The 21579-nt window shown below is 64.9% G+C and overlaps 3 protein-coding genes and 1 non-coding gene across 4 annotated transcripts; 2 read left to right on the plus strand and 2 right to left on the minus strand.

Moving 5' to 3' along the window:
- Positions 1 to 238: 238 nt before the first annotated feature.
- Positions 239 to 6638, minus strand: MED16 (mediator complex subunit 16). Its single transcript, XM_004595632.4, has 15 exons — positions 6614 to 6638; positions 5793 to 5960; positions 5395 to 5502; positions 5129 to 5298; positions 4342 to 4773; positions 3737 to 3842; positions 3362 to 3517; positions 2868 to 3079; positions 2548 to 2754; positions 2082 to 2292; positions 1837 to 1970; positions 1456 to 1648; positions 971 to 1187; positions 699 to 782; positions 239 to 460 (listed from the first exon to the last, which is right to left on the minus strand). The coding sequence occupies exons 2-15, from the start codon at positions 5923 to 5925 to the stop codon at positions 334 to 336; spliced, it is 2490 nt and encodes an 829-aa protein (XP_004595689.2). The 5' UTR covers positions 5926 to 5960; positions 6614 to 6638; the 3' UTR covers positions 239 to 333.
- A 580-nt stretch (positions 6639 to 7218) lies between these two features.
- Positions 7219 to 7325, plus strand: LOC118760679 (U6 spliceosomal RNA). Its single transcript, XR_004996918.1, has one exon. It is a non-coding gene; the product is annotated as a U6 spliceosomal RNA (small nuclear RNA).
- A 943-nt stretch (positions 7326 to 8268) lies between these two features.
- R3HDM4 (R3H domain containing 4) lies at positions 8269 to 15065 on the minus strand. The gene is made up of 8 exons (XM_004595633.2): positions 14912 to 15065; positions 11118 to 11257; positions 10431 to 10555; positions 9832 to 9955; positions 9593 to 9678; positions 9178 to 9263; positions 9051 to 9106; positions 8269 to 8440 (listed from the first exon to the last, which is right to left on the minus strand). Exons 1-8 carry the CDS (start codon positions 14992 to 14994, stop codon positions 8337 to 8339), a joined length of 804 nt encoding a protein of 267 aa, XP_004595690.2. The 5' UTR covers positions 14995 to 15065; the 3' UTR covers positions 8269 to 8336.
- A 1597-nt stretch (positions 15066 to 16662) lies between these two features.
- On the plus strand, positions 16663 to 18597 carry KISS1R (KISS1 receptor). The gene is made up of 5 exons (XM_004595906.2): positions 16663 to 16891; positions 17164 to 17288; positions 17666 to 17801; positions 17921 to 18132; positions 18217 to 18597. The coding sequence occupies exons 1-5, from the start codon at positions 16663 to 16665 to the stop codon at positions 18586 to 18588; spliced, it is 1074 nt and encodes a 357-aa protein (XP_004595963.2). The 3' UTR covers positions 18589 to 18597.
- The last annotated feature ends 2982 nt before the right edge of the window (positions 18598 to 21579 follow it).

A 21579-nucleotide genomic window follows, 5' to 3' on the forward strand; every position in this document is an offset into this window, starting at 1 on the left:
CAGTGAGCCACAGGGGGTCAGTGGTGGGTGGAAGGGTTGGACACAGCACACAGGTGCCCATGCACCCTGGGGAGGGCTGGCCGCACAGGCCCTGTATGCTCCCACCCCCTTGTCTTGCCAACAGGGACAGTGGCTCCCTTTGGAACAGGGACTAGGATGGGATGGTTGGGCCCAGGGTTCCTCCTGGAGGTGCTGGCAGGCATGGATGAGGACACAGCTCCGGGGGGTGGGGGGGATGTTTATTGGGCTGGCCCATCCCTGCCTTCCTCCAGGTCCCAGTCCCATGGGACAGCGAGGAGCTGAGGGGCCGTGCAGAGTGTCCGTGGGCTGTGGTCACGGGCAGCTGAGGGGCAGCCGGCGCCACAGCCCCCCACACAGGCAGTTCTTGACCCAGCGTTGCTCCCACTGTTTCACAGCCGTGGCCTTGTTGGGGGACCTGAGCATGGTGACACAGCCGCACCTGCAGGGCAGGGTGGGAGTGCTGTGGGTGGGCCTAGCCGAGGCCTCTCCACTGCTCCGCACTGTCCCCTGGAGGCCTCGCTGTGGGGACCCAGGGCTGGCCAAGTCCCCCTTCTACTGCCCTACCCCAGGACCTGGTTGCAGGAATGGTTGGCTGAGCCCCCCACTCCCCCTAGAAGCCTCACTGTGGGGACCTGGGGCTAGCTGGGCCCCCACTATCCCCAAGCCCTGAGGCTCACCTGGTGCAGGCCTTGCACTCCTCCGTGGGGTAGGCGCCCAGGTGTAGCCTGCGAAGGTGGTCGATCTTGGGCTGGCCTGGAGCCCTGGGGACCCACAGGGAGATGTGAGGCCTAGCAGGGGCTGTACTGGGCCTCCACATGCGTTCTCGCCCAGGACCCCACAACCCGGGGCTGGTCATGCACGTCCCTGGACGCTGGGACCTCCACGGTCCAGAGCCGTCCCCAAGGGAGGTGCTGCCCACCCCCACACCCCCAGAGGGGCCGGCGCCCACCTGACCAGGCCATCCAGCTGCAGGGTGGTGGCGCTGCCCGGCAGGGTGGGTGCTTTGCCGAACTGCAGGCGCAGCGGCTGCTTGGGCTGCAGGCGGCTGAGCAGGCCGTCGCTCACGGGCAGCCAGTCCAGGCCTGGGATGAGCAGCTGGCTGGGCAGCAGGCAGCACTCGTCCACCAGGGCCTCGTCCGGCTCGCTGGCCGGGCCCTCCTCGCGGCCTGCGGGAGGACACGCGGGGGCGGCGTCAGGCTGGCTTAGGGGGGTTGGGGGTGAGTGGATGGGTGTGTGTGGCCCTGCATCTCTGTAAATCAGAGACTCCTTGCTGGAGTAGAAGGAGGGTGCCATGGGCATGTCAGGGTGGGCAGGGGTCATCTTGGGATGGGTGGAGTTTGCATGCAGGCCAGAGGAGGTGGGGGAAACCTGTCGTGGGGTGGAGGGCAGGGCACATCTTGGGGTGTGGGGACGGGGCAGGGGCGAGGCACTCACAGCAGATCCACAGCTTGGTGAGCAGGCGGAAGAGCAGGGACATGCTGTCCTGCGTGTCCGAGGTGGCCGCGTACACAGGCAGGCAGCTGGGCTTCAGCAGGCCCCAGATGCGTGTCACCACCATGAGCTCGCGCAGCATGCCCAGTGAGGCGCCGTCCCTCAGGAAGCTGTGACCCGGCCGCAGTGGGGAGCCCTGTGAGGACGGCACGCGGGGCTCTGGGGGACGCAGCCACGGGGGATGGGGGGGCCAAGGTGTGCAGGGGGAGGTGCCAGCTGCTGCAGTCTCTGGAGGGGTGGGGCCAGGACAAGGGGTGGGGCCAGGGCTGTAAGGGCGTGGCCTGGAAGAGGCGGGGCCAGGGCAGTAGGGGCGGGGCCAGGCACCTGGTTGGGCAAGCTGGCCAGCAGGTAGAGGACGAAGTCGCCCACCCACTGCAGCAGCTGCTGCAGGGCCTGCAACGTGTTCATGTCCAGGACAAACTCTTCTGTTTTGAGGTTGATCATGACTTTGTCGATGTCTGTGACGATATGGGGGGGACAGTGGGACCTCGTGCCCAGGCGCTGGGACCCCTGAAATCCCCAGTGCAGCCTGGACAGGGGGTAGAAGGCGGCTCCCAGGACATACATACCGACGTCGGTGATCTTGGCGCAGATCTCGGCCAGCCGATCGCCGGGGCTCTTGTCGGGCGTGTTGAGGAAATGGGGGCGCAGCAGGGACTTGAGGGTGGAGCTGACGGCGATGAGGAAGAGCTTGGTGTGGTAATCACACACGCGCGTCACCGTACAGGGTGACAGCTTGCACAGTGAGGCCTTCATGGCGAGGATGCGGGTAGACAAGACCTGGGCGGGCAGGCGGGAGGGCGGTCAGCACCAGCTGGTGGCTCCTCTGAGCCCCCTCCCCACCGGGGCATGGGGTGCAGGGACACAAGGTACTGGAGGCCCATGAGGCAGCCCCCACACCCCCAGTCACGGGTAGCCCCCCTGGTGTGGTGGCAGGGGGCTGTCACAGACACACACAGCTGTGTCCTGAGCCCGGCTGCTCTGGCCACGTGGGCAGTGCCTGGGCGGGGTCCCCCAGCCGCCACCATGGTGCACCTGCTGCAGGGCGGCGCTCTGGCGTGTGTACTCCTCATGCAGCTTCTCCACGAGGCTGGGCACCATGCTGGGCTGCACGTGCAACAGGATGTCCCACCAGTCGTAGCCCGTCACCATGCAGTATTCGAGCAGGAAAAGCAGGTGCCGCAGGGCTAGGCTCACATCCAGTGGGTGGCCCATGGAGGGTGAGACACGCAGCAGGCTCAGCTGTGGCGAGGGCGGAAGCTTGGGCTGGGGTCGGGACAGACCCCTCTGCCACAGGGGTTGGGAGAGAGGAGACCGCCCCACCCCCCACAGTGGCTCCCTCGCCTGGCCCACACCTTCCCGTGGTTGTCAATGCCCACGAGGGCCAGGGAAGTCCAGGAGAGCTGCATCGCCTTGAAGTGGATGGCGGGACCCGTGGTCCGTGGCCGCTTGACAGCCAGCTCATCCACGGAGCGCGGGGTGGCTGAGCTGTAGAAGACGGCCATGGTCTGCAGGGACAGCCGATGTACAATGTGGACGCTGCCATCCTGGAAGGCCAGTGCCAGCCCTGCGTACAGAGAGGAGCAGGGTCAGACCTCCAGTGTACCACAACCCCCACCAGCAAGCGCCTCGGCCTCCCCAGAACAGCATGCAGAGGGCCTTGGGGTAGAAGGCGAGGGTTGGGCAGGGCATGGGGCATCTCTCCCCCTGCAGGCACACAAAGGTGAGCCCCAGCCAACTCAGCAGATGGAGAACTGGCGGTGCTCGGGACGCCCATGGGCACTTCCTTAGCACCGTAGCGAAGCCGAAAGGTGCCTCTGGGATGCATTGGCCACCACTGCTGGCATACCGAGCCCAGGGTAGAACTGGGTGTCACTGGCCACTTTGAGGTCAGTGTTGGTGAGCGAGATGGGCAGCTTAGGCAGCGCCACGGCCGACACGCGGTCCAGGTCGTTGGTGGCCGAAAGGATCCGCCATTTCAGGATCATGGGCTGCTTGTCCACCACTGCAGAGGATGGCAGGGGCAGGTGAGGATCGCGGGCCAGTGGGGCCACCTCCCCCGAGGCCAAGTGGTGTGTGTGTGAGGTGGACTGGCTCCCTCACTGTCCATGGCTTCTAGAAGGTTCTGTGGCGGTTCTGTTTCCCCTCTGCCCGGCGACTCACTTGAGCTTAGCAATGATGAGGGTGCAGGGAGGGGCGGGCTCGGGCTGGGTGGGGAGCTCACCGGCTGGGGAGATCTGCTGGAACACATTGTTCACGGGCAGCCCCTCCTTCCGCAGCGACCAACACTCCACCAGGCTGCTGGTCTGGCTGGAGGCACACAGCAGGACCTGGGGACCCAGCAGATGCATAGCTACGTGGACGGGACAGTGAGTGGACAGGTGGACAAGCGGGCTCTGCGAACCAAGCCCCAGGGGCCTCCCTCCCTTCTTCCCTCCTGGCCTGGTACCCAGCACTGCTACCCCCTTGGCCCCCAACACCAAGAACTGCCCAGCTCCGGGCAGTGGGCAGAAAGTGAGTGAGGGACTGGGAGCCTGGGGTGGGAGTTGGGGCCGGATGGCAGCCCCAGAGTCACGACCACCACAGGACCCTCTGTGATCATGTTGTCTCTGTGACACACACGACGTGGAGACAGGACGGGGTATCAGTGTCCCCCCAGGTTACTCCAAACGAGGACAGCAGGGATGGGTGCTGGGGGGGAAGAGGAGGAGAGCAAGATGGGTGGGGGACACTGGCCAAGGGGAAGGAGGAGGAGGAGCGGGAGGAACTGCGAGTCTGAGGAAGTGCTGGGACAGGGACCCCCCTGGCTACCCAACGCCCACAGCACACCTGCTCTGACATGTCCCGGGCCAGGAACTTGAGGTGCGTGATGGCAGGGAACTTGTCCCTGCGGTTGAGGTCGGTGGTGCAGCGCATGAAGAGCGAGGGCAGGATCTCCGTGTCCACGCGGCACTTCTCGCTGACCACGCTCACGCACACCTTGTAGAACTGCACGGGCGAGGCGCTGCTGCCATCGGCTGCCGCCACCACGATGTTGCCGCCGCCCGTGAAAGCGATGTCGGCCAGGGCCACGCGGCCGCGCAGCCGGCACAGGCTCTCGGTGGCCGTGAGCAGCTGCCCGCTGGGCTTGAGCAGGGACACGGTGACCAGGCCACTGACCGTCACGGCGATCCAGCCCTCCATGGGTTTGCCCCCGAACAGCGTGAGCGACGGGGAGAACTTGACCCGAGAAAACTTCTCCCCAAAGCTGGAGGCGCCCGACTGGGGGGGGAGTGGGAGATGGGAGAGTGAGGGGTTGGGCCCGGAGCCCCACACCCCCGGCAGGTGCCTGTCAGAGTGAGAGGCCCAGCCGGGTCCCCTAGGGGCTGTCCCTCTGCAAAGTCAGACACAGGCAGATGGCCAGGGCCACCTAAGACACCCTGTGTGTGTGCAGCTGGGAACTCACGGGGCTGACCTTAGGGCTGACCCGGGCTCAGGGGTGTGGGCTGGTGGGCCTCGAGCAAGGTGGGTGGGCTTGCTCAGAAGGCAGCCAGCAGTTAAGTGGTGGCCTGGAAACACCAGTGCCCACTGATGGGTGGACTTGAGCGGGGGCAGACCAGCAGGGAGGGGTACCCACCTTCTCCACATGCAGGGCTAACTTTACGCCATTGTGCAGCCAGGACAGGGCCACAATGGGGTCCCCATCCACCCTGCTGCCCACAAGGCTCTCCCAGCTGTTGGCCAGGTGGTCGGCCATGGTCCAACACTTGATCTGTCCGTCAGCGTCCGCCGACAGCAGCCGGGAGCCTGTGGGCATTGGGCGGGGTCAGGAATACGCGTTGGGAGAGGAGAGGGGTCAGCCCATGGGGTGCCTCTGCTGTCCCTCCTCCCCTGCCAACTCACCGGACTGGTCCCACTCCAGGCAGGTGATGGTCTCGCTGTGGCCAGAGCTGATGGAGTGCACGTCCCAGGGGTGCTCTGTGTCCAGCATGTGGATTGTACGGCTCAGGTCTGTGGGGGAGGAGGGGACGGGGCAGGGCTGAGCAAGGGGGCATGGGGCAGGGCCGAGCAAGGGGGAACCCGGCCAGGGTCCGTGAGGAGGCCCATAACGCTCCAGCAGTGACTTGAGGGACAGGTGGTCCCCAGCAACCAGAGCGGGCAGAAGCTATGACAATGTGCCCAGCAGGGGCCAGGGACTCCGGCACACACAGCGGGCAGCGGCCAGGCGACCCTCCACACGGGGCAACCCGGCCGTCATGGTCTGAGCTGGGGAGCCAGGAGGAGCAGGCTGGGAGGCGCACCCTGGTCATCACTCCGCAGGTCAGTGGTGAAGGCAATGAGGTTGCGGCAGGACCAGGCGCATGCCAGGGGCACCGACGGGCAGTGCGTGGTCTTGGGCCATTTCTCCCACTCGCAGACGTAGGCCAGGTCCATTGCCACGGCCAGTCAGAAGCGCTCAGCACGCCAGGCTGAATGGGGGGCAGTTAAGTAGAGGGGTGCAGGGTTAAACGCACTACACAGGAGACTGGCAGGGTCTGGGGTGGGGTGCAGCTCCACTCACAGGGCCTGGCACCTCACACAGGACCCCCAGAGGGCCCGAGCAGCACTTAGGGAGGGGGCCGGTGCCCCAAGACACCCCAAGGCGCTGAGCCCACGGAGCTCCTGCAGGTGCCGCCCCCAGACACCCCACCTCACCTCGGTGACTATGCACCCTGACGGCTCAGGCTCCGCCCCTGGATACCCCTCGACCCAAGACCCCCCAATCCCAGGGACCCCACCCAACTCTGTGACTCTGCCCCGTGACTCCTCGGGGGCCCTGACCCTGGACACCCCAGGACCCAAGACCCCCCAATCCCAGGGATCCCTCCCCACCTGCATGACCCCACCTCTTGACCCCTCCGTGACTCCTCGGGGGCCCTGACCCTGGACACCCCAGGACCCAAGACCCCCCAATCCCAGGGATCCCTCCCCACCTGCATGACCCCACCTCTTGACCCCTCAGATCTCACTCCCATGCACCCCATGACTCCCGATCCAAGCTCTCAGATCCCCTACCCAGGGACCCCACTCACCTCTGTGACCCCGCCCCCGGGCACCCCACGACCCCAGGGACCCCGCCCACCTCCGTGACTCCGCCCCCGACCTCGGGGCTCCCCTGTGCCCGCGCGATGCCCGGATCTTCCTCTACCTTGTCTACCAGCCCCAACTCCCGGCAGCTCCTGCGCGTCGCCGCGCCCCCTGACCCCGTATGTCCCGCCCCCTGACCCTCACCGCCGGCCCCCGGGCGCAGGCGCCGTGCGTCCGCGGGCCGCTGCCGCCGAGCGCCCCGCTCCCGGTCTCTCAGCGCGCCCCGCACCTCCCGTGCCGCCCCTGCCGCCCTAGCGAGCGTGACGAGCGTGACGCCGAGCCTTCGGCCTCCGCCAGCACACCGCTACCGCCGCGGCTCCGGCGCCGCCATCTTCCCGGGCTGCGCGCGCCGCTCCGGCCCGCCCCACTTCCGGCCTGATTTGCATAGGCCCGTGGAGTTCCCAGCAGGCATTTTCAAAAGTGTCTAGGATAGAGCAGGAATCACCTATCAGCTTGATAACCCCATAGAGTGAGGCTGCATGATGTCATAAAATCGTGGGAGAGACGGGTATTCCAGAAAGTTAATTCAAGAGAATCACCCTGAGCGTGAAGAGTCGAAATGACAGGGCTTTAAATACCCAGCGAGCACCGGTAGGACTCGTGCTCGCTTCGGCAGCACATATACTAAAATTGGAACGATACAGAGAAGATTAGCATGGCCCCTGCGCAAGGATGACACGCAAATTCGTGAAGCGTTCCATATTTTGCTTCCTTTTGCCCTTTATAAGACAGCCAGGAGGGATCTACCCACGTGACGTGACCTCATCCGTAGTGAGTGGCGTCACAGCTGCACCCCACGCACCACCACCAAGTGTTTGCCAAATAAATGTGCTGACAGGCGCCAGCAAGACAGCCTGCAAGCACGCACCTCCCTCAGGGTTGGAAAGCAGGGACTTGGCCCATGCATGGAACCGGGGGTACCCCAGAGCTCAGGGGGAGCCGGGCTGTGCACCCGGGGCTCCCATGTCTGTGTCCGCCCGGGACGCTGCCCCATCCTGCCCACACCCGCACCTCAGCCCCCTCACCCCAAAAAATGCGCAGAGCCCAGACCCAGAGCACCAGAAATTTATTCAAGCCTTGATTTTTCCCAAAAGCACACACGGGGGGGATGGGGGGAGGCGCAGGGGTGCAGGCCTGCTCCGTGAGGGGGGGTCCCCAGGCGCAGCGAGAGGACACGGGAGGGCAGGAGCTTCTGGCTGGAAGCCCTGCACCTCAAGGGGCCATGGGGGGCCACCATGGGGGAGGGAACCCGAGGGACATGAATGCATCCATTGCAGCATGTAGGGTACACACACAAGTGCACACACGCAAACACACAGAAATACACATGACCAATATTCCTGGGAGGAAGGGCCAAGGGTCCCCCGCCCAGGCCCCAGCCTCCATCCAAGGCGGGGTTCAAGCAGGGAATGGGGCAGGAGTTTGGCTTGATTCCACCAAAAGGGAAATTTAAAATTCTACAATATGTCACGTCAAATTCATTAAAAGCGATAAAAACCCAGCTGCCCCCTCTCCTTGCTTAAGCCTGGGACCCGGTCAGAACCGGCAGCAGGGGGAAGCTGAGGTGCCGGGAGCTGGTGTTCACAGACTCCAAAAACAGAAACTTGTAGGGACAGGGCGGTGTGGTGGAGGGGGAGTGGGGTGGGGGCCTGGCAGGGGTGGGTGGGGACGGGGTGGGGGCCTGGCAGGGGTGGGTGGGGACGGGGTGGGGGCCGCCATCAGCTGTGCTGTTCCAGGTAGGCCGACAGGAGCAGCCCCGGGGGCAGGAAGTCCAGGTGTCGGTTGCTCACTCTCATCTGCCTCCGCCCCTCCAGGTCAGCACCTAAGGGGGGGTGGGACGAGGAGGAGGATCCTGAGTGGGGGGTGGGGTGGGCTGTGGACTCCGAGCCATCCAGCCCCCACCACTTGGGCACCCCAGGAACCTCAGCCAGCTCCACGCCAGATCCCAGCATCCCCTCTGCCAAGAGCCGCTCTCCCCCCCTACCCAGACCACAGCTCAGTCTCTGCAGAGACACACCCCAAGTCTGTGGGCACAAAGGCAGGTGGGCACGGCTGCCTCTCCCATGGAGAACAGGGGAGGAAAGTGTCCCAGGGTTGCCCGGGGAAACTGTTTCCCTGGCAACTCCTGGCAGCAGGGAGAGAGAGACCTATGGGGGCACCTGGGGCCAGCCCCCTGCGTGTAGGTTTCCTGAAACTGTAAAAGTGGGGGACTCAGACCCTCCCACACCAGGTCCCTATCTCTTCTCTGGGGTTGGGGGTGTTTCCTCATGCCCACCTGCCCTCCAGCCCCATGGATGGGCTGTGCAGCTAGCCAGCCATGTTTGCGGTGTCACTGCGCAGGGCCAGCATGCATGCCCCGCACCTCCCTCTCTGCCCAGGCCCCCTCCCCAGCCCGGGGCCTCATGCAGGCTCAGGGCCTTGGGTCCACTCACTGGCGGAGATGAGGTCCATGTACTGGCACACGGCGTGCAGCAGCAGCCTCTCAAAGCTGTGGAGGGGACGGCATGAGCGTGGGAGACTGCCAGAGGAGGGCCCACCGCACCTGCAGCAACGCCTCACCTGTTATCCAGCATGGCAGTGTACACGGCCTGGGGAGACACGGAGAAAAAGCGCAGCAGCCTCTCCTCCCAGGCCTCCAGCGTCTCCTGAGGGACACAAGGGCACAGTCAGGCATCACTGACCCTCCCCGGAGTCCACTGGACCTTCCTGGAGGGCTCAAGGCCCTGGGACACCCTGACCCTCCCCCGGAGCCTGCTGGGGGCCCTGGGACACCCTGACCCTCCCCCGGAGCCTGCTGGGGGTCCTGGGGCACCCCAGCCCTCTCCTGGAGCCTGCTGGGGGCTCTGGGGCACCCCGGCCCTCTCCTGGAGCCTGCTGGGGGCTCTGGGATACCTCTGTGACCCACTAACCCACCCCGCCGTGGCCCCGGGGAGCAGGTCCACCTCCCTAGCAGGACCCCAGGCCGTGAACTCACCATGGGAATGCGGCTCCGCTTAAGCACAGCGCGCAGCCTCCGACTGATGCGCTGGAAACACTCCCGGGGCGTGTAGGCCGGGTCCTCTGCAAGAGCAGGGTCAGCGCTGACCATGGCAGACGCTGTCCACCGAGGCTGACCCCACCCTGCCCTCACAGACCCCGCCCATCGTGCCATGGCCACACCCTCCATGCCAGGCCCCTCCCACATCGACGAGACCCCACCCACGCTGGCCGCACCTCTCCGCCTGTCCTCCCCGCGGCCTGGCCCCCTCTTCCGGGCCTTGCTCTGGACGTCATCCTCCAGGTAGCGCAGGACGCGTTCCTGCTCCTCCCCGGAGCGGTTCATGAAGTCGTTCCAGACCTGCACGGGGGTGACGGGGATTGGGACTGTGGCCACGCAGCAGGCCACCAAGTGCTCGGACTGGCCATGCAGCAGACCACAAGTGCCCAAGCCAACCTAGTCACACAGCAGACCACCAAGTGCCCGAGCTGGCCATGCAGCAGGCCACCAAGTGCCCAGACTGGCCACGCAGCCGGATAGTAAGTACCAGGGCCAGCCTGGTCCACAGGAGGCCACCAAATGCTGCAGGTCCAGCTGAGACTGGCCTCAGAGGGTCCGAGGTGACCAAAAACAGCCTCATCCGGGCGATGCCAGAGCAGCAGGATGGGGGCCGACCCGCGGCCATCCTGGCTCTCGGTTGGTCAGGGGAAGCGGAGACCCTGACAGACTTCTAGCAGAGGCTGCTGAGCCGCCTGCACGTCCGGGACACGGCGTCACCCTCTCCGTGCCTGGCCGGGGTGGGCAGTGGAAGCGAAGCAGCGGGCGAGGGCCTCACCTCCACGTAGCTGGCGTTGTTGCAAGCCTCAGCGAAGATGCCCGGAGCTGCGGAGGGAGTGGGGTCCCCATCCTCCAGACCAGGGGGACCCCCGGTGGCCTCCAGCAGGGTCAGGAGGTACTGGGCTGCAAGGAGACAGACGGCCCGCTGGGGAGGGGCCCGCGGGACCTCCTCCCTCCGCACCCTGCATCCTTCCCAGGAGCCGCAGGGTCCAGGAGCTGCTGCTCAAACCTGGGAGCCCAGGCCTGGCGACCCGCCCACTGGGCCATGGCCACGCCCCACGCGAGGCAGACCACGCCCGCTTCGGATTGCCCACGCCTCTTCCCATCAGCTCTTGCACAACTCTGCATGACCACGCCCATGTCCTGTTAGGCTCCTCCCTCACGACCAGGCCCCACCCCCTGAAACGATCACGCCTCCACCCGTGTCAGGCCCTGCCCATTAGCGGTATGGCTCCACCCACTTCCACATGACCACACCTGCTAAGCCCCGCCCGCCGGCATATGACCACGCCCTTCCATGTCAGACCCCGCCCGTCGCTGCATGGCCGCACCTGCCGGGCCCCGCCCACCTGCACAGGCCACGCCCTCTCTGTCCAGCCCCAGAGCCCCAGCTGCCCCAGGCCTTCCCGGCTGAGTGGGGCACGCAGCACAGGGTCTCCTCGGACGCCCCCCGCCCCAGACTCACTGTTCTCCAAGCGCTGCAGGCTCTTGCGTCCCTTGGCCTTGGGCACCAGGTCTGAGTTGCGCACGGCCTGGTTGATGAAATGCTGTTTCCGCCTCTTCACCTGGGAGCTGGCCAGAGTGGGCAGGCAGCCGGAGAGGGGCCTGTGGGCCGGGAGGGTGGAGGGGGTCCTCAATGTGCCCCCCCAGAGCAGGGTGTGCCCCGAGGTGCGATGAGCCAGTGGCCATAGGTGTGGAAAGTTCTCGGTTGGTCAGGGGACCCCAACACCTCCCAGGGTTCCTTCCAGGCCAAGAGGGCCTGGCTTGACCTGCTGGGCTGGACGGGGAGTCCTCAGTGGGCCCCCCAGAGCGGGGAGGTCCAGACCCCAACACCTCCCAGGGTTACTTCCTGCCCCAGAGGGCCTGGCCTGACCTGCTGGCCTGGCCAGGGACACACGCACGCCTGCCCAGCACCCCTCCCACCCCTGGCCTTCCCACCTCAGCTCCAGGCCTCCAGGCCTCGCCGACATTGCCAGCCAGCAAGGGCAAACCGGGACAGCCACTCCTCCACCTCAGTTCAAGGTGTGCTCTGTGCACCCCACTCCCGGGCGCCCCAGGAGCCAGGACAGGGAGGTGGCTGCAGGAGGGCCCTCCTCTGGGCTAATGGGCCCTCCTCCAGGCAAACTGACAGCATTAATGCATTAAGTGAGGGGATCAGCTGGCCGGGCCAGAGCTCCAGCTGGTGGGGCCCACAGCGCGCAGGTGGGGGTGCGCTGGGACCCAGCAGGCGGCCTTGGCCAGCGCCCATGGTTGGGTCTGGAAGGGAGAGGGCACCGGGCTCCTCAGGCGGCCAGCCCACCCCCTGACCAGCCCTCCCCCAGGAGATCCGGCCCCTGTGCTGGCCCCCTCCCTCTCTGCCATCTTTCTCATGCACAGCCCCTTCTCCCCAACACTCACACGGGGGGGGGGGGAGCTCAGATCCCGCCTCACAAACAACCCTTTGGGTTTGAGGCCCAGGAGAATCAGAGCACACAGGCTGGGCGGGGTCCACACGCCCATCCCTGCCCCGGCTCAGCTGGCCTCCACTTCCCATCCAGCTCCCTGCCTGTGGCCTGGGAAAGCAGTGGAGGACGGCCCAAAGCCTTGGGACCCTGCACCTGTGTGAGAGACCCAGAAGAAGCTCCTGGCTCCTGGTTTTGGACTGGCTCAGTTCTGGCCGTTGCAGCCACCTGGGAGTGAACCAGGGGACGGCACCCCCACCCCAATCCCCAGATTCAACTCAGGCTCCACCCTGGCGGCTGCAGGGAGCTGATAGCAGAGGCTGCCTGGGGGAGGAGTGGGTGCTGTCGGAAGCACAGAGCGGGGCAGGGATCCAGGCAACACAAGCCGAGAGCTGTCCCTACATCAAAGGAGAAGGACCTGACTGTCTCCTGCCCCCCAACACAAGGGGAAGGTGGACCTTGCACCCCTGAGCCCCCAGCTCTGCCCACATTCCCCCCAAGGTCCTGCTCCAGCACTACCCAGGCCTCCTGGCTCCCCGAGAACGAGCCCAGCTGGGTGGACCACACAACACTCCCATGCTAGCTCACCGAGTGGGACAGCTGCTGGAAATACTTATCCCCCGCCTGAGTCAGCACCCGCCATAAAGTGGGGAGAATTAAAGTGTATTCAGGTGGGGCTGGTGCAGTAGCCTGGTGGACTAACCCTCTACCTCCATCCCGTAGAAGAACCAGTTCCAATCCTGGCTGCTCCTCCCAGCTCCCTGCCAGTGGCCCAGGAAAGCAGTCGAGGACAGTGTGAGGCCTTGGGACCCTGCACCCACATCGGACACCAGGAGGAGGCTCCTAGCTCCTGGTGGAGGACCCGACACCATGACGGTGGGATTGGGGCATAGTCTTCGTCTCTGCCATTGCCTGACAGAACCCCTGGCAGGTTGGGCGCCTCCACACCGTGCCCATCGAGGGCGGCTCAGGTACTCATTCCCCACTTCCTCTGCCCTAGCCCGGCCCAGCCACAGCCCAGAGAACTGGCTCCACCCCAGGGCCTTTGCACGGCTGTGACCTGACTGCCCCACCCCCTCCTGCCATCACAGCTGACTGCCACAGTCACTTGTTTATTCCTCAGCCAACTGCTTCCCCCACACACAGAAAAGCAGAGTTCGCAGCGCCCAGCCCTCATCCAGGGGGCCTCTCTGGAGGTGTTGTCTGAGCGAACAGCAAAATGCTTCGTGTGCTGTGGTAGTGTGCAAACCCACCACCTGTAGTCCTGGCATTCCATACGAACACCAATCCTGTCCCAGCTGCTCCACTATGAACCCAGCTCCCTGCTAATGGCCTGCGGAAACAGCAGAGGATGGCCCAGTGGGCCCCTGGACCCAGTGCGACACCCAGATGGCGCTCCTGGCTTTAGCATGGTCCAGCCCTGGCCATGGCACCCACCCGGGGAATGAGGCAGTGGGTGGGAATCCTAACTCTCTGTAATTGTTTTAAAGATTCTTTTTAAATTGCAAAGTCAGATATACAGAGAGGAGGAAGAGACAGAGAGGAAGATCTTCCGTCCGATGATTCACTCCCCAAATAGCTGGGCCAATCCGAAACCAGGAGCCTCTTCAGGGTCTCCCACGTGGGTGCAGGGTCCCAAGGCTTTGGGCCGTCCTCCACTGCTTTCCCAGGCCACAAGGAGGGAGCTGGATGGGAAGTGGAGGCCAGCTGGGACACGAACCAGCACCCATATGGGATCCTGAGGCGTGCAAGGCAAGGACTTTTGCCACCAAGCTGGGCGCGCTCTCTCTGTAATTCTGGCCACCGAACACAACATAAACAAAACCACCACACGTAGCTTGGTGGCATAGCATGTTAGCTGCTGTCTGCCACCCAGCAACACAGACGGAAGGTCTCTAATTCAGACTTTCAAACAAATACAAACACATCTGTCATAGCAACCAAGAAGCCCAACTTTCCATCTCTGACTCACTTGGTGCGCCCAGGGCTCCCAGGGCGCCCAAGCTGCCCGGGTACCAGTGTGTGTGTGTGTGTGTGTGTGGCGGGGGACATTGCCCTGGCTGGGGGTGGTAGACAAGGCCTCCCTGACACCCCCAATGCTATCCAGATGGGAGAGCTGCACCCCTTCTCCCGGCCATCCTGCTGCACCCCAGGGACCGCAAGGAGGAAGTGGGGGCAGGTGCCAAGGAGGAAGCCAGCGCGGTGCAGGTAACTTTCAGAAGACGATGGGGCAGCTGGCAGCAGTAACAGCAGCCAGCAAGGCCGGGAGTCCACCCCACACCCAGGTGGCCCTCGGGGGGGTGGGGCTGGAGTCCCCTCCAGGGGTGCCCCCACGCAGGTGCAGGCCAAGCTTTCACACCAGTCACTGGGACAATGGGCAAAAAAAAAAAAAATCAGCGGCCGCCAGCGTGGCCAGCGCAGGGCACAGGCGGCCACACGGAACTCCCGGGGACACTGCCCCATCTGCCCAGGCGCACCAGGCCCCGCCAGCACCCCAGTGTTTCCAGGAGAGCAAGGAGCCCCGCCCACCCCAAGGAGTCGAGGACCCTTGAGAGGCCTGGGGGGTCCTACAGGTGTACAGGTGCTGGGGTGGGATGTCTCCAGCCCCAGAAGACAAACCCCGCGGACAGCGCCTGGGGGTCCCGGCGGCGCGTGCAGCCGAGGGCGAGAGATCGGGGTGCGGGGAAGGAGGACCAAGTACGAACCCCGGAACAACAAAGCCGTCCCCCCAACCTGCGCGTAAAGGGCGCGCTCGAGGGGCGGGGCAGGGACGGGAAGGGGGAGCCGGGAGAGGAGAGGGGTCCGCCCGCGCGCTCACAGCATCCGCCGCCCGCCGGGGGAGCCCCCCGCCGCCGCCGCCGCCTCCTCCGGGCCGCCCTCCGGGTTCCCGAGCGCCACCATGGCTCGGAAGCCGCCGTGGTTGTTGCCGCCGCCCGGCAGGGCCTTCCCTGGTCCGGCAGGAAGTGACGCCGCCCAGAGGCGGGCCTGGGCGGAGCGTGTGGCCGGGGCGGGCTCTGCTGAGTTGGGGGGACCTGCACCCCCAGCCAGGCTGCGCCCCAATACGGCTGCACCCCAGCACGGCTGCGCCCGGAGCACCGCTGCACCCTGAACCAGGCTGCGCCCCTAGCACCGCTGCACCCCGAGCCAGGCTGCACCCCAGCACGGCTGCGCCCCTAGCCAGGCTGCGCCCCTAGCCAGGCTGCGCCCCTAGCACGGCTGCGTGTGCACGCAGGGAGACCCAGGAGGGAGGGGTGGCCGGTGGGTGGACAAAGACAGCGGGCCTCCATCCATGGGCAACCCCCAGCCTGCATTTTAAGGCCAGAAGGTCACACCTGCCCTGGGGCTGCACCCTTAGAGTTCAAGTGGCTGGTATTGTGCCAGGAGTGCATTGCGCCCTGGGCACCCCAAATTCGAGGTTCAGTTTGTGGGAGCAGCAGGGACACGGCCCATCTGTTTTCACCCGTAAAAGGCGAGGGGGTGGACCAGGAAACAGAGAAGCTCGCCCCACCTCCCATTCTCCAGCTGTGGTTGGTGCCCTAGGGCAAGCCATGGTCAGCCAGGACACAGTCCTCGGGTTACCCAGGGGGCAGGGGCAGAGCGGCCACTCTGCCCGCTGGCCACAGGGACTGGGTTGGCAGGAGTCGCTCACACCTTGGCAGCCACTTGCTCAATTGGCGCCTGGTCCTGGCTGCCCCAGGCTACGTTCTCCCCTTAACCCCTGAGTCATAATCCTCTTTTTCCATCCTTCCTCTGTTTTTCAGTATCAAGGGGACTGAGTGGCCTCTAGTGCAGCGGTTGGTGTACACTGATACAGCAGGCCCCTGCTGGCCCTGCCTCTACTCCCAGCCCCAGCGCCCCGCTGGGCACACCACACTGGGGTGGGGGTTGGGGAACAGCAGGGAGGGCTTCCGCGCTCCTGCCCCTTCCTGCCAGGTTTGGGGGGACCTGCTGGAGTCTAACTCCTGGCTCCCCCTGTTGTGGCGAGGGGTGTCATGGGGGCAGCGAACCACTTCTCTCTCTCTCTCCCTTTCAAATCAATAAAAGGAAATATTCAAATAATTCTCTAAGGAGGATGTCGTCTTAGGTGTCTATCACTACCCTTCCCAGAATGCCACCACCTGTCGCTTTGTCTGGAGTCCAGGGGACACTGGCGCAGGTGCAGGTGGAAGTGACCCACCGCCCCAGTGTCCCCTGCCACCTGCCAGCACTCCCTCTGGCTCGTTTTCAGGCCGCATGCACTGCAGATCACCTAACTGGGCGACCCTCACCCTCTGAGAAGGGACCCTGAGGAGCAGCCTACCAGTGCCTGCCCCACCGCACCCTCTCCTGGTTGCCCTTGGCAACCCCATCTCCTCGCCACACATACAGATTAGCAGCTGGAAAGCTGCTCCCCTGTGGCCCTCAGGGCAGCGATGGGAAGCTTTGCCAGGGAGGGGATGTGTGGGGGGCTTGGCAGGGCACCACAGGGAGCAGCAACAGGAAGGCGGGAACAGGGAGCCAACGCGGTATAAATGTGTGGATGCTGTGGCAGCTGCCCAAGTGCGCAACAGGGCCATACGCGCCCCGGCGATGTTGGGATCCAATGCATCCTGGTGGGCATCAGCCAACGCATCTGGCTGCCCGGGCTGCAGTGCCAACGCCTCAGAGCACATGGGTCCCGAGATGTGGGCTTTGGACGCGTGGCTGGTACCGCTGTGCTTTGCCGCGCTCCTGCTGGTGGGCCTGACCGGGAACTCGCTGGTCATTTATGTCGTCTGCCGCCAAGAACAGATGCGAACAGTCACCAACTTCTACATCGGTGAGCAAACCCATCTCCAGCCCTCTACAGAGCCCTGGCGCCGCATAGGGGCACAGGCCGCCCTACCAAGACATGGGGTCTGCCCTACCAAAGGTGCGCTGGCGTGGCCAACGAGGCCTGGGCACCAGGGTCTGCCCAGACCCGCGGTCGGTCCATCTGTGTCAGGGCACGCTTCCTGGGGTTGGCCACTCCAGGTTGTGAGGCTGTGCCAGGCCCTGAACTCAGGATGGGAGGTTGGGGACCGGACTGTGAGTTTCCGTGTGTCTCCACAGCCAACCTGGCGGCTACTGATTTGACCTTCCTGCTGTGCTGTGTGCCCTTCACTGCCCTGCTCTACCCGCTGCCCGTCTGGGTGCTGGGCGACTTTATGTGCAAGTTTCTCAACTATATCCAGCAGGTGCGCAGGGAGAGGGGCTTGGGTGAGGGGCTCAGCGCTGCTGGGGCGGGGCGTGACCCAGAGGAGGGTTGTTCACTGGGGTCACCGGGTCTCCAAGACACGGGCAGAGGGACACGCCTGGGATGGTTCCCCATCCCGCTCTGCCTTTGCTACCCCTTCCTGGTGTCAAGACACAAGCACCCAGCGACCTGCAAAAGCTGGCTCACTCCTGCCACCCCACTGGGCAGCTCTCCTTGGCACCCCTCCCTTACTCTTTCGACCAGTAGCCCTCCTGGACACCCCTAGCAGGGACATATCTTCCTACTGTATCCCAGGGATCAGAGCGGGTGTGGGTGGCACCGGCAGGGCGGAGGGCAGGGGGCTCCCGGCTTTTGCAGGTCTCGGTGCAGGCCACGTGCGCCACGCTGACCGCCATGAGCGTGGACCGCTGGTACGTGACAGCCTTTCCGCTGCGCGCCCTGCACCGCCGCACACCGCGCCTGGCGCTGGCCGTCAGCCTGGGCATCTGGCTGGGTGAGTCCTGGACCTCAATCGGGCATCTGGAAGGTGGGCACACCGCAGAGGCTGCAGGGCGTCTGCCCCCGGGAACGTGTGGGCAGGGTACCTGCTCACGCCTACCGACCTCGGTGCAGGCTCGGCGGCTGTGTCGGCGCCGGTGCTTGCCCTGCACCGCCTGTCTCCAGGGCCGCGCACCTACTGCAGTGAGGCCTTCCCGAGCCGCACGCTGGAGCGCGCCTTCGCGCTCTACAACCTGCTGGCGCTCTATCTGCTGCCACTGCTAGCCACCTGCACCTGCTACGCGGCCATGCTGCGGCACCTGGGCCGCGCACACGGGGTCCTGCAGGTGACACAGGGAGCGTGGTGCAGGGTGGATGGCCGCTGCAGCCGTGCCCTCTCGGCTGACCCACACTCCTCCCCGCGCCCGCAGGGGCAGCCGCTGGCGGAGCGCGCGAGCGCCGTGCGGGCCAGGGTCTCCAGGCTGGTGGCGGCCGTGGTCCTGCTCTTCGCGGCCTGCTGGGGCCCCATCCAGCTATTTCTGGTGCTGCAGGCGCTGGGTCCCGCGGGCGCCTGGCACCCACGCAGCTACGCCGCCTACGCGCTCAAGATCTGGGCGCACTGTATGTCTTACAGCAACTCGGCGCTGAACCCGCTGCTCTACGCTTTTCTGGGCTCGCATTTCCGCCGGGCCTTCCGCCGCGCGTGCCCCTGTGCGCCCCGCAGGCCCTGCCGCCCGCGCCGGCCCGCGCTCCCGGAGCCCGGGGTGGCACCTGCCCTGGGAGAGCAGCCCGGCCCGCTGTGAGCGCACCCGCTCCCCCCGCCCCCCGCTGTCTCTTTGTGGTCAGTGGGTGATCTTGCTCTTTGCTGTCTGTTGCCAATCTTGCGGTGAGGTCGCATTTCCTGAAGAGGAAGCTGTCTGTGTTCCGAGTGGCGCTTCCTGGGTCTTTCCAGAAAGCCTGGTTCCCCATCCCCACCGTCACCCCTACCTTAGGGTTCTCACTGTAGCCCTCGCGGTGCGATGAGGTCGGAGGTCCTACAGCAGGTGCAAGCCAGAGTGTCAGACACGCCTCCCACATCTGTCCACTCCGGTGGACTGGGCTGCAGCGTCCAGTCCTCCATTCCCCCCCCCCCGTGAGGGGGTTGGCTCAGTGTTGGGGTCCTCGCCACTCACCTGCGAGACCCCCATGTTGTGGCCCCTTACGAAGTGAATCGGCAGGTGGAAGACTGACCCCCAATCTCTATGTGTCTGTCTGAAATTAAAAGTGATGTTAAATACACTGCTGTTAGTCAGTGGCTGAGTGGCCTGGGAGGTGGGGGCCGGCCAGGCACGGGTGAGCCCACTGGGCTGTGGACCCCAGCCGCAGGGTGCCGCTGAGCTGCCCGGCCACGGCTGAGCTGCCGGGTGCAACAGATCGGGAAAGCTTTGCGTCCTGGCTGCCAGGTAGCTAGTCCTGCCTGGGTCGGACTTGCTCGGCTTGAAGCTTCTGGAAGGCAGGAGAAGCCACAAGAATCCTTAAGGCTTGACACAGAAGCCTTCCCCAAGCTGGGATGGTACCTGGGTGGCCTCAGGCAGGGCAACGTGGACACATCCAGGGCAGGGAGTTCATTTGTTCATGTTGCAAAGCCACAGCCTCCAGGCCGGGCTGGGGTGGGCCCCAGGGGTCCCAGGTGCAGCCCCAGATCTCCTGGGCGCCCCTCCCCACCCCCACAGTCACAGGCTGCTCCCGCTGCTAAGCCCACCTGCCCAGCTGGCATCCCATGCACTCCGACCCTTGGCTGCCTGGGCTGGGTCTCAGACACCCTGGGGGCGGGGCACAAAGCTGGCACCCGTTCCCTCACCCAGTGGCTCTGCCCGGATCCTGCCAGTCATCCGAGTCTGTGTGGCCACCTGGCAAGGACGCAGGATGCTGAGTGGTGGTCAGGGGTCAGCGATGCTGGGAGCGCATGCCCCCAACGTGCAGGCATGCGTACATACACATGCAGCTACAGCAGGGGCAGGCATGTGGCAGGGCGGGCACCGCAGTGGGCAGGACATCAGCTTCGCACAGCTTGTATGAGCACCCAGGTCAGGCTCCCTGCTGACACCCACTCTAGTAGCAAGTGACGGGCTGAGGAAGGCTCGGAGGGAGCTCCCGGCTCCTGGCTTGGGTTCCGGTCCAGCTCCAGTCATGCAGAGATGGATCAACAAATAGGAATTTCTCCCTCATGTCTGCTTTCAATAATAAACCAAACCTAAGAAAAAGGAGAAATTGCTGCCAGGCCCCCAGGAAGAGGAATCTTCCAGAACCGTCAGCACGTGGCCTGAGCGCTGTCACGCCCCATTCCCAGTGCCCGCTCTGGGTGTCTGCTCTGGGGTCAGGGTGGGGGGACTGCCCGCAGGGGAGGGACACTGCGGGCCCCAGGCGTGGAGGGCAGGGGCCAGCAGGTGCACCGCGGTGCATCGGGCCAGTGTGGCAGGACCTGCAGTCCTAGTGGCAGATGGAGAAGGGACTCTTTCAACACGAGAACCCCAGGACACACCAGGGGTGCCCTCGGTGCAGGTCTGTGGGTCCAGTGTAGCCAGCAGCCCATGGGCAACGCGGGACAAGCACAGGAGCCTAGCCGCAGAACTGCTGTGGGCCACACCTACATCCCATGGGGCGCCGGTTCGTATCCCAGCTGCTCCACTTCCCATCCAGCTCCCTGCCTGTGACCTGGGAAAGCAGTGGAGGACGGCCCAAAGCCTTGGGACCCTGCACCCCCATGGGAGACCTGGAGGAAGAGAGAGGCTCCTGGCTTCAGATCGGCTCAGCTCCAGCTGTTGTGGCCACTTGGGGAGTGAACCAGCAGATGGAAGATCTTCCTCTCTGTCTCTTCCTCTCTGTATAAAATAAGTCTTTAAAAAAAAATTTTTTTAAAAAGCAAGTATAGGGCCCGGCGGCGTGGCCTAGCCTTGAAAGTCCTCGCCTTGAAAGCCTCGGGATCCCATATGGGCGCCAGTTCTAATCCTGGCAGCTCCACTTCCCATCCAGCTCCCTGCCTGTGGCCTGGGAAAGCAGTCGAGGACGGCCCAATGCATTGGGACACTGCACCCGTGTGGGAGACCCGGAGGAGGTTCCAGGGTCCCGGCTTCGGATCAGCGCACATCGGCCCGTTGCGGCTCACTTGGGGAGTGAATCATCGGACGGAAGATCTTCCTCTCTGTCTCTCCTCCTCTCTGTATATCTGGCTGTAATAAAATGAATGAATCTTTCAAAAAAAAAAAAAACCAAGTATAGTTATAGAACCCGCGGCCTCCATTTCCAAGCGCGCACGCCCCCTGCTGGACATCCGTGGGTCTGCGGGGCGGAGCTTCCCGAACAGGCCCCGCCCTGCAGCCTCGGGGCGGGGCTTCCCCGGCAGGCCACGCCCTGCTGTCTAGGGGCGGGGCTGCCGGCAGGCCACGCCCACAGTCGGGGCGCCGGCAGGGGGCGCGCGCGCCACGCCGTCTCGGGCTGTCCACAACGCCCACTGGGGCGCGGCCTTGGGGCGCCTGGGCATCTTCTAACTTCTTTATTAGAAGATAAAATTCTTTATGTTCTTTATCATTTATTCAGGTGCAGCGGGCGGCCAGCTCCTGCACGCGGGGCCCCAGGCTGCAGATCCCGGCGCGGGGAACCCGGGTCAGCCTCCGCCTCTGACCCAGGACCCCGAAGTCACAGGAGTGCGTGTGGGACGGCCACTTTCTGAGGGTCTGGGGGTGTGGGGAGGGTAGGACGGGGTGGTGGGAGGGTAGGACAGGCCGTGGGGTTACGGGGCGTGGGGAGGGGTGAGT

Source organism: Ochotona princeps, chromosome 33 (genome assembly GCF_030435755.1).
Source record: "Ochotona princeps isolate mOchPri1 chromosome 33, mOchPri1.hap1, whole genome shotgun sequence".
In the NCBI taxonomy this organism is placed as follows: Eukaryota; Metazoa; Chordata; class Mammalia; order Lagomorpha; family Ochotonidae; genus Ochotona; species Ochotona princeps.

Bases quoted from the DNA above. Each gene is read 5' to 3' on its own strand.
- KISS1R (XM_004595906.2), top strand. From the start codon at position 16,663: ATGTTGGGATCCAATGCATCCTGGTGGGCATCAGCCAACGCATCTGGC. The intron at 16,892-17,163 runs GTGAGCAAACCC...GTGTCTCCACAG, and splicing joins AGTCACCAACTTCTACATCG to CCAACCTGGCGGCTACTGAT. The intron at 18,133-18,216 runs GTGACACAGGGA...CCGCGCCCGCAG, and splicing joins GCGCACACGGGGTCCTGCAG to GGGCAGCCGCTGGCGGAGCG.
- MED16 (XM_004595632.4), bottom strand. From the start codon at position 5,925: ATGGACCTGGCCTACGTCTGCGAGTGGGAGAAATGGCCCAAGACCACG. The intron at 2,755-2,867 runs GTGTGGGCCAGG...CCCTCGCCACAG, and splicing joins GCATTGACAACCACGGGAAG to CTGAGCCTGCTGCGTGTCTC. The intron at 783-970 runs GTGGGCGCCGGC...GTGGGTCCCCAG, and splicing joins CAGCTGGATGGCCTGGTCAG to GGCTCCAGGCCAGCCCAAGA.
- R3HDM4 (XM_004595633.2), bottom strand. From the start codon at position 14,994: ATGGTGGCGCTCGGGAACCCGGAGGGCGGCCCGGAGGAGGCGGCGGCG. The intron at 9,956-10,430 runs GTGAGGCCCTCG...ACCCCCGTGCAG, and splicing joins ACAACGCCAGCTACGTGGAG to GTCTGGAACGACTTCATGAA. The intron at 9,679-9,831 runs GTGCGGCCAGCG...CTGCTCTTGCAG, and splicing joins CGGGGAGGACAGGCGGAGAG to AGGACCCGGCCTACACGCCC.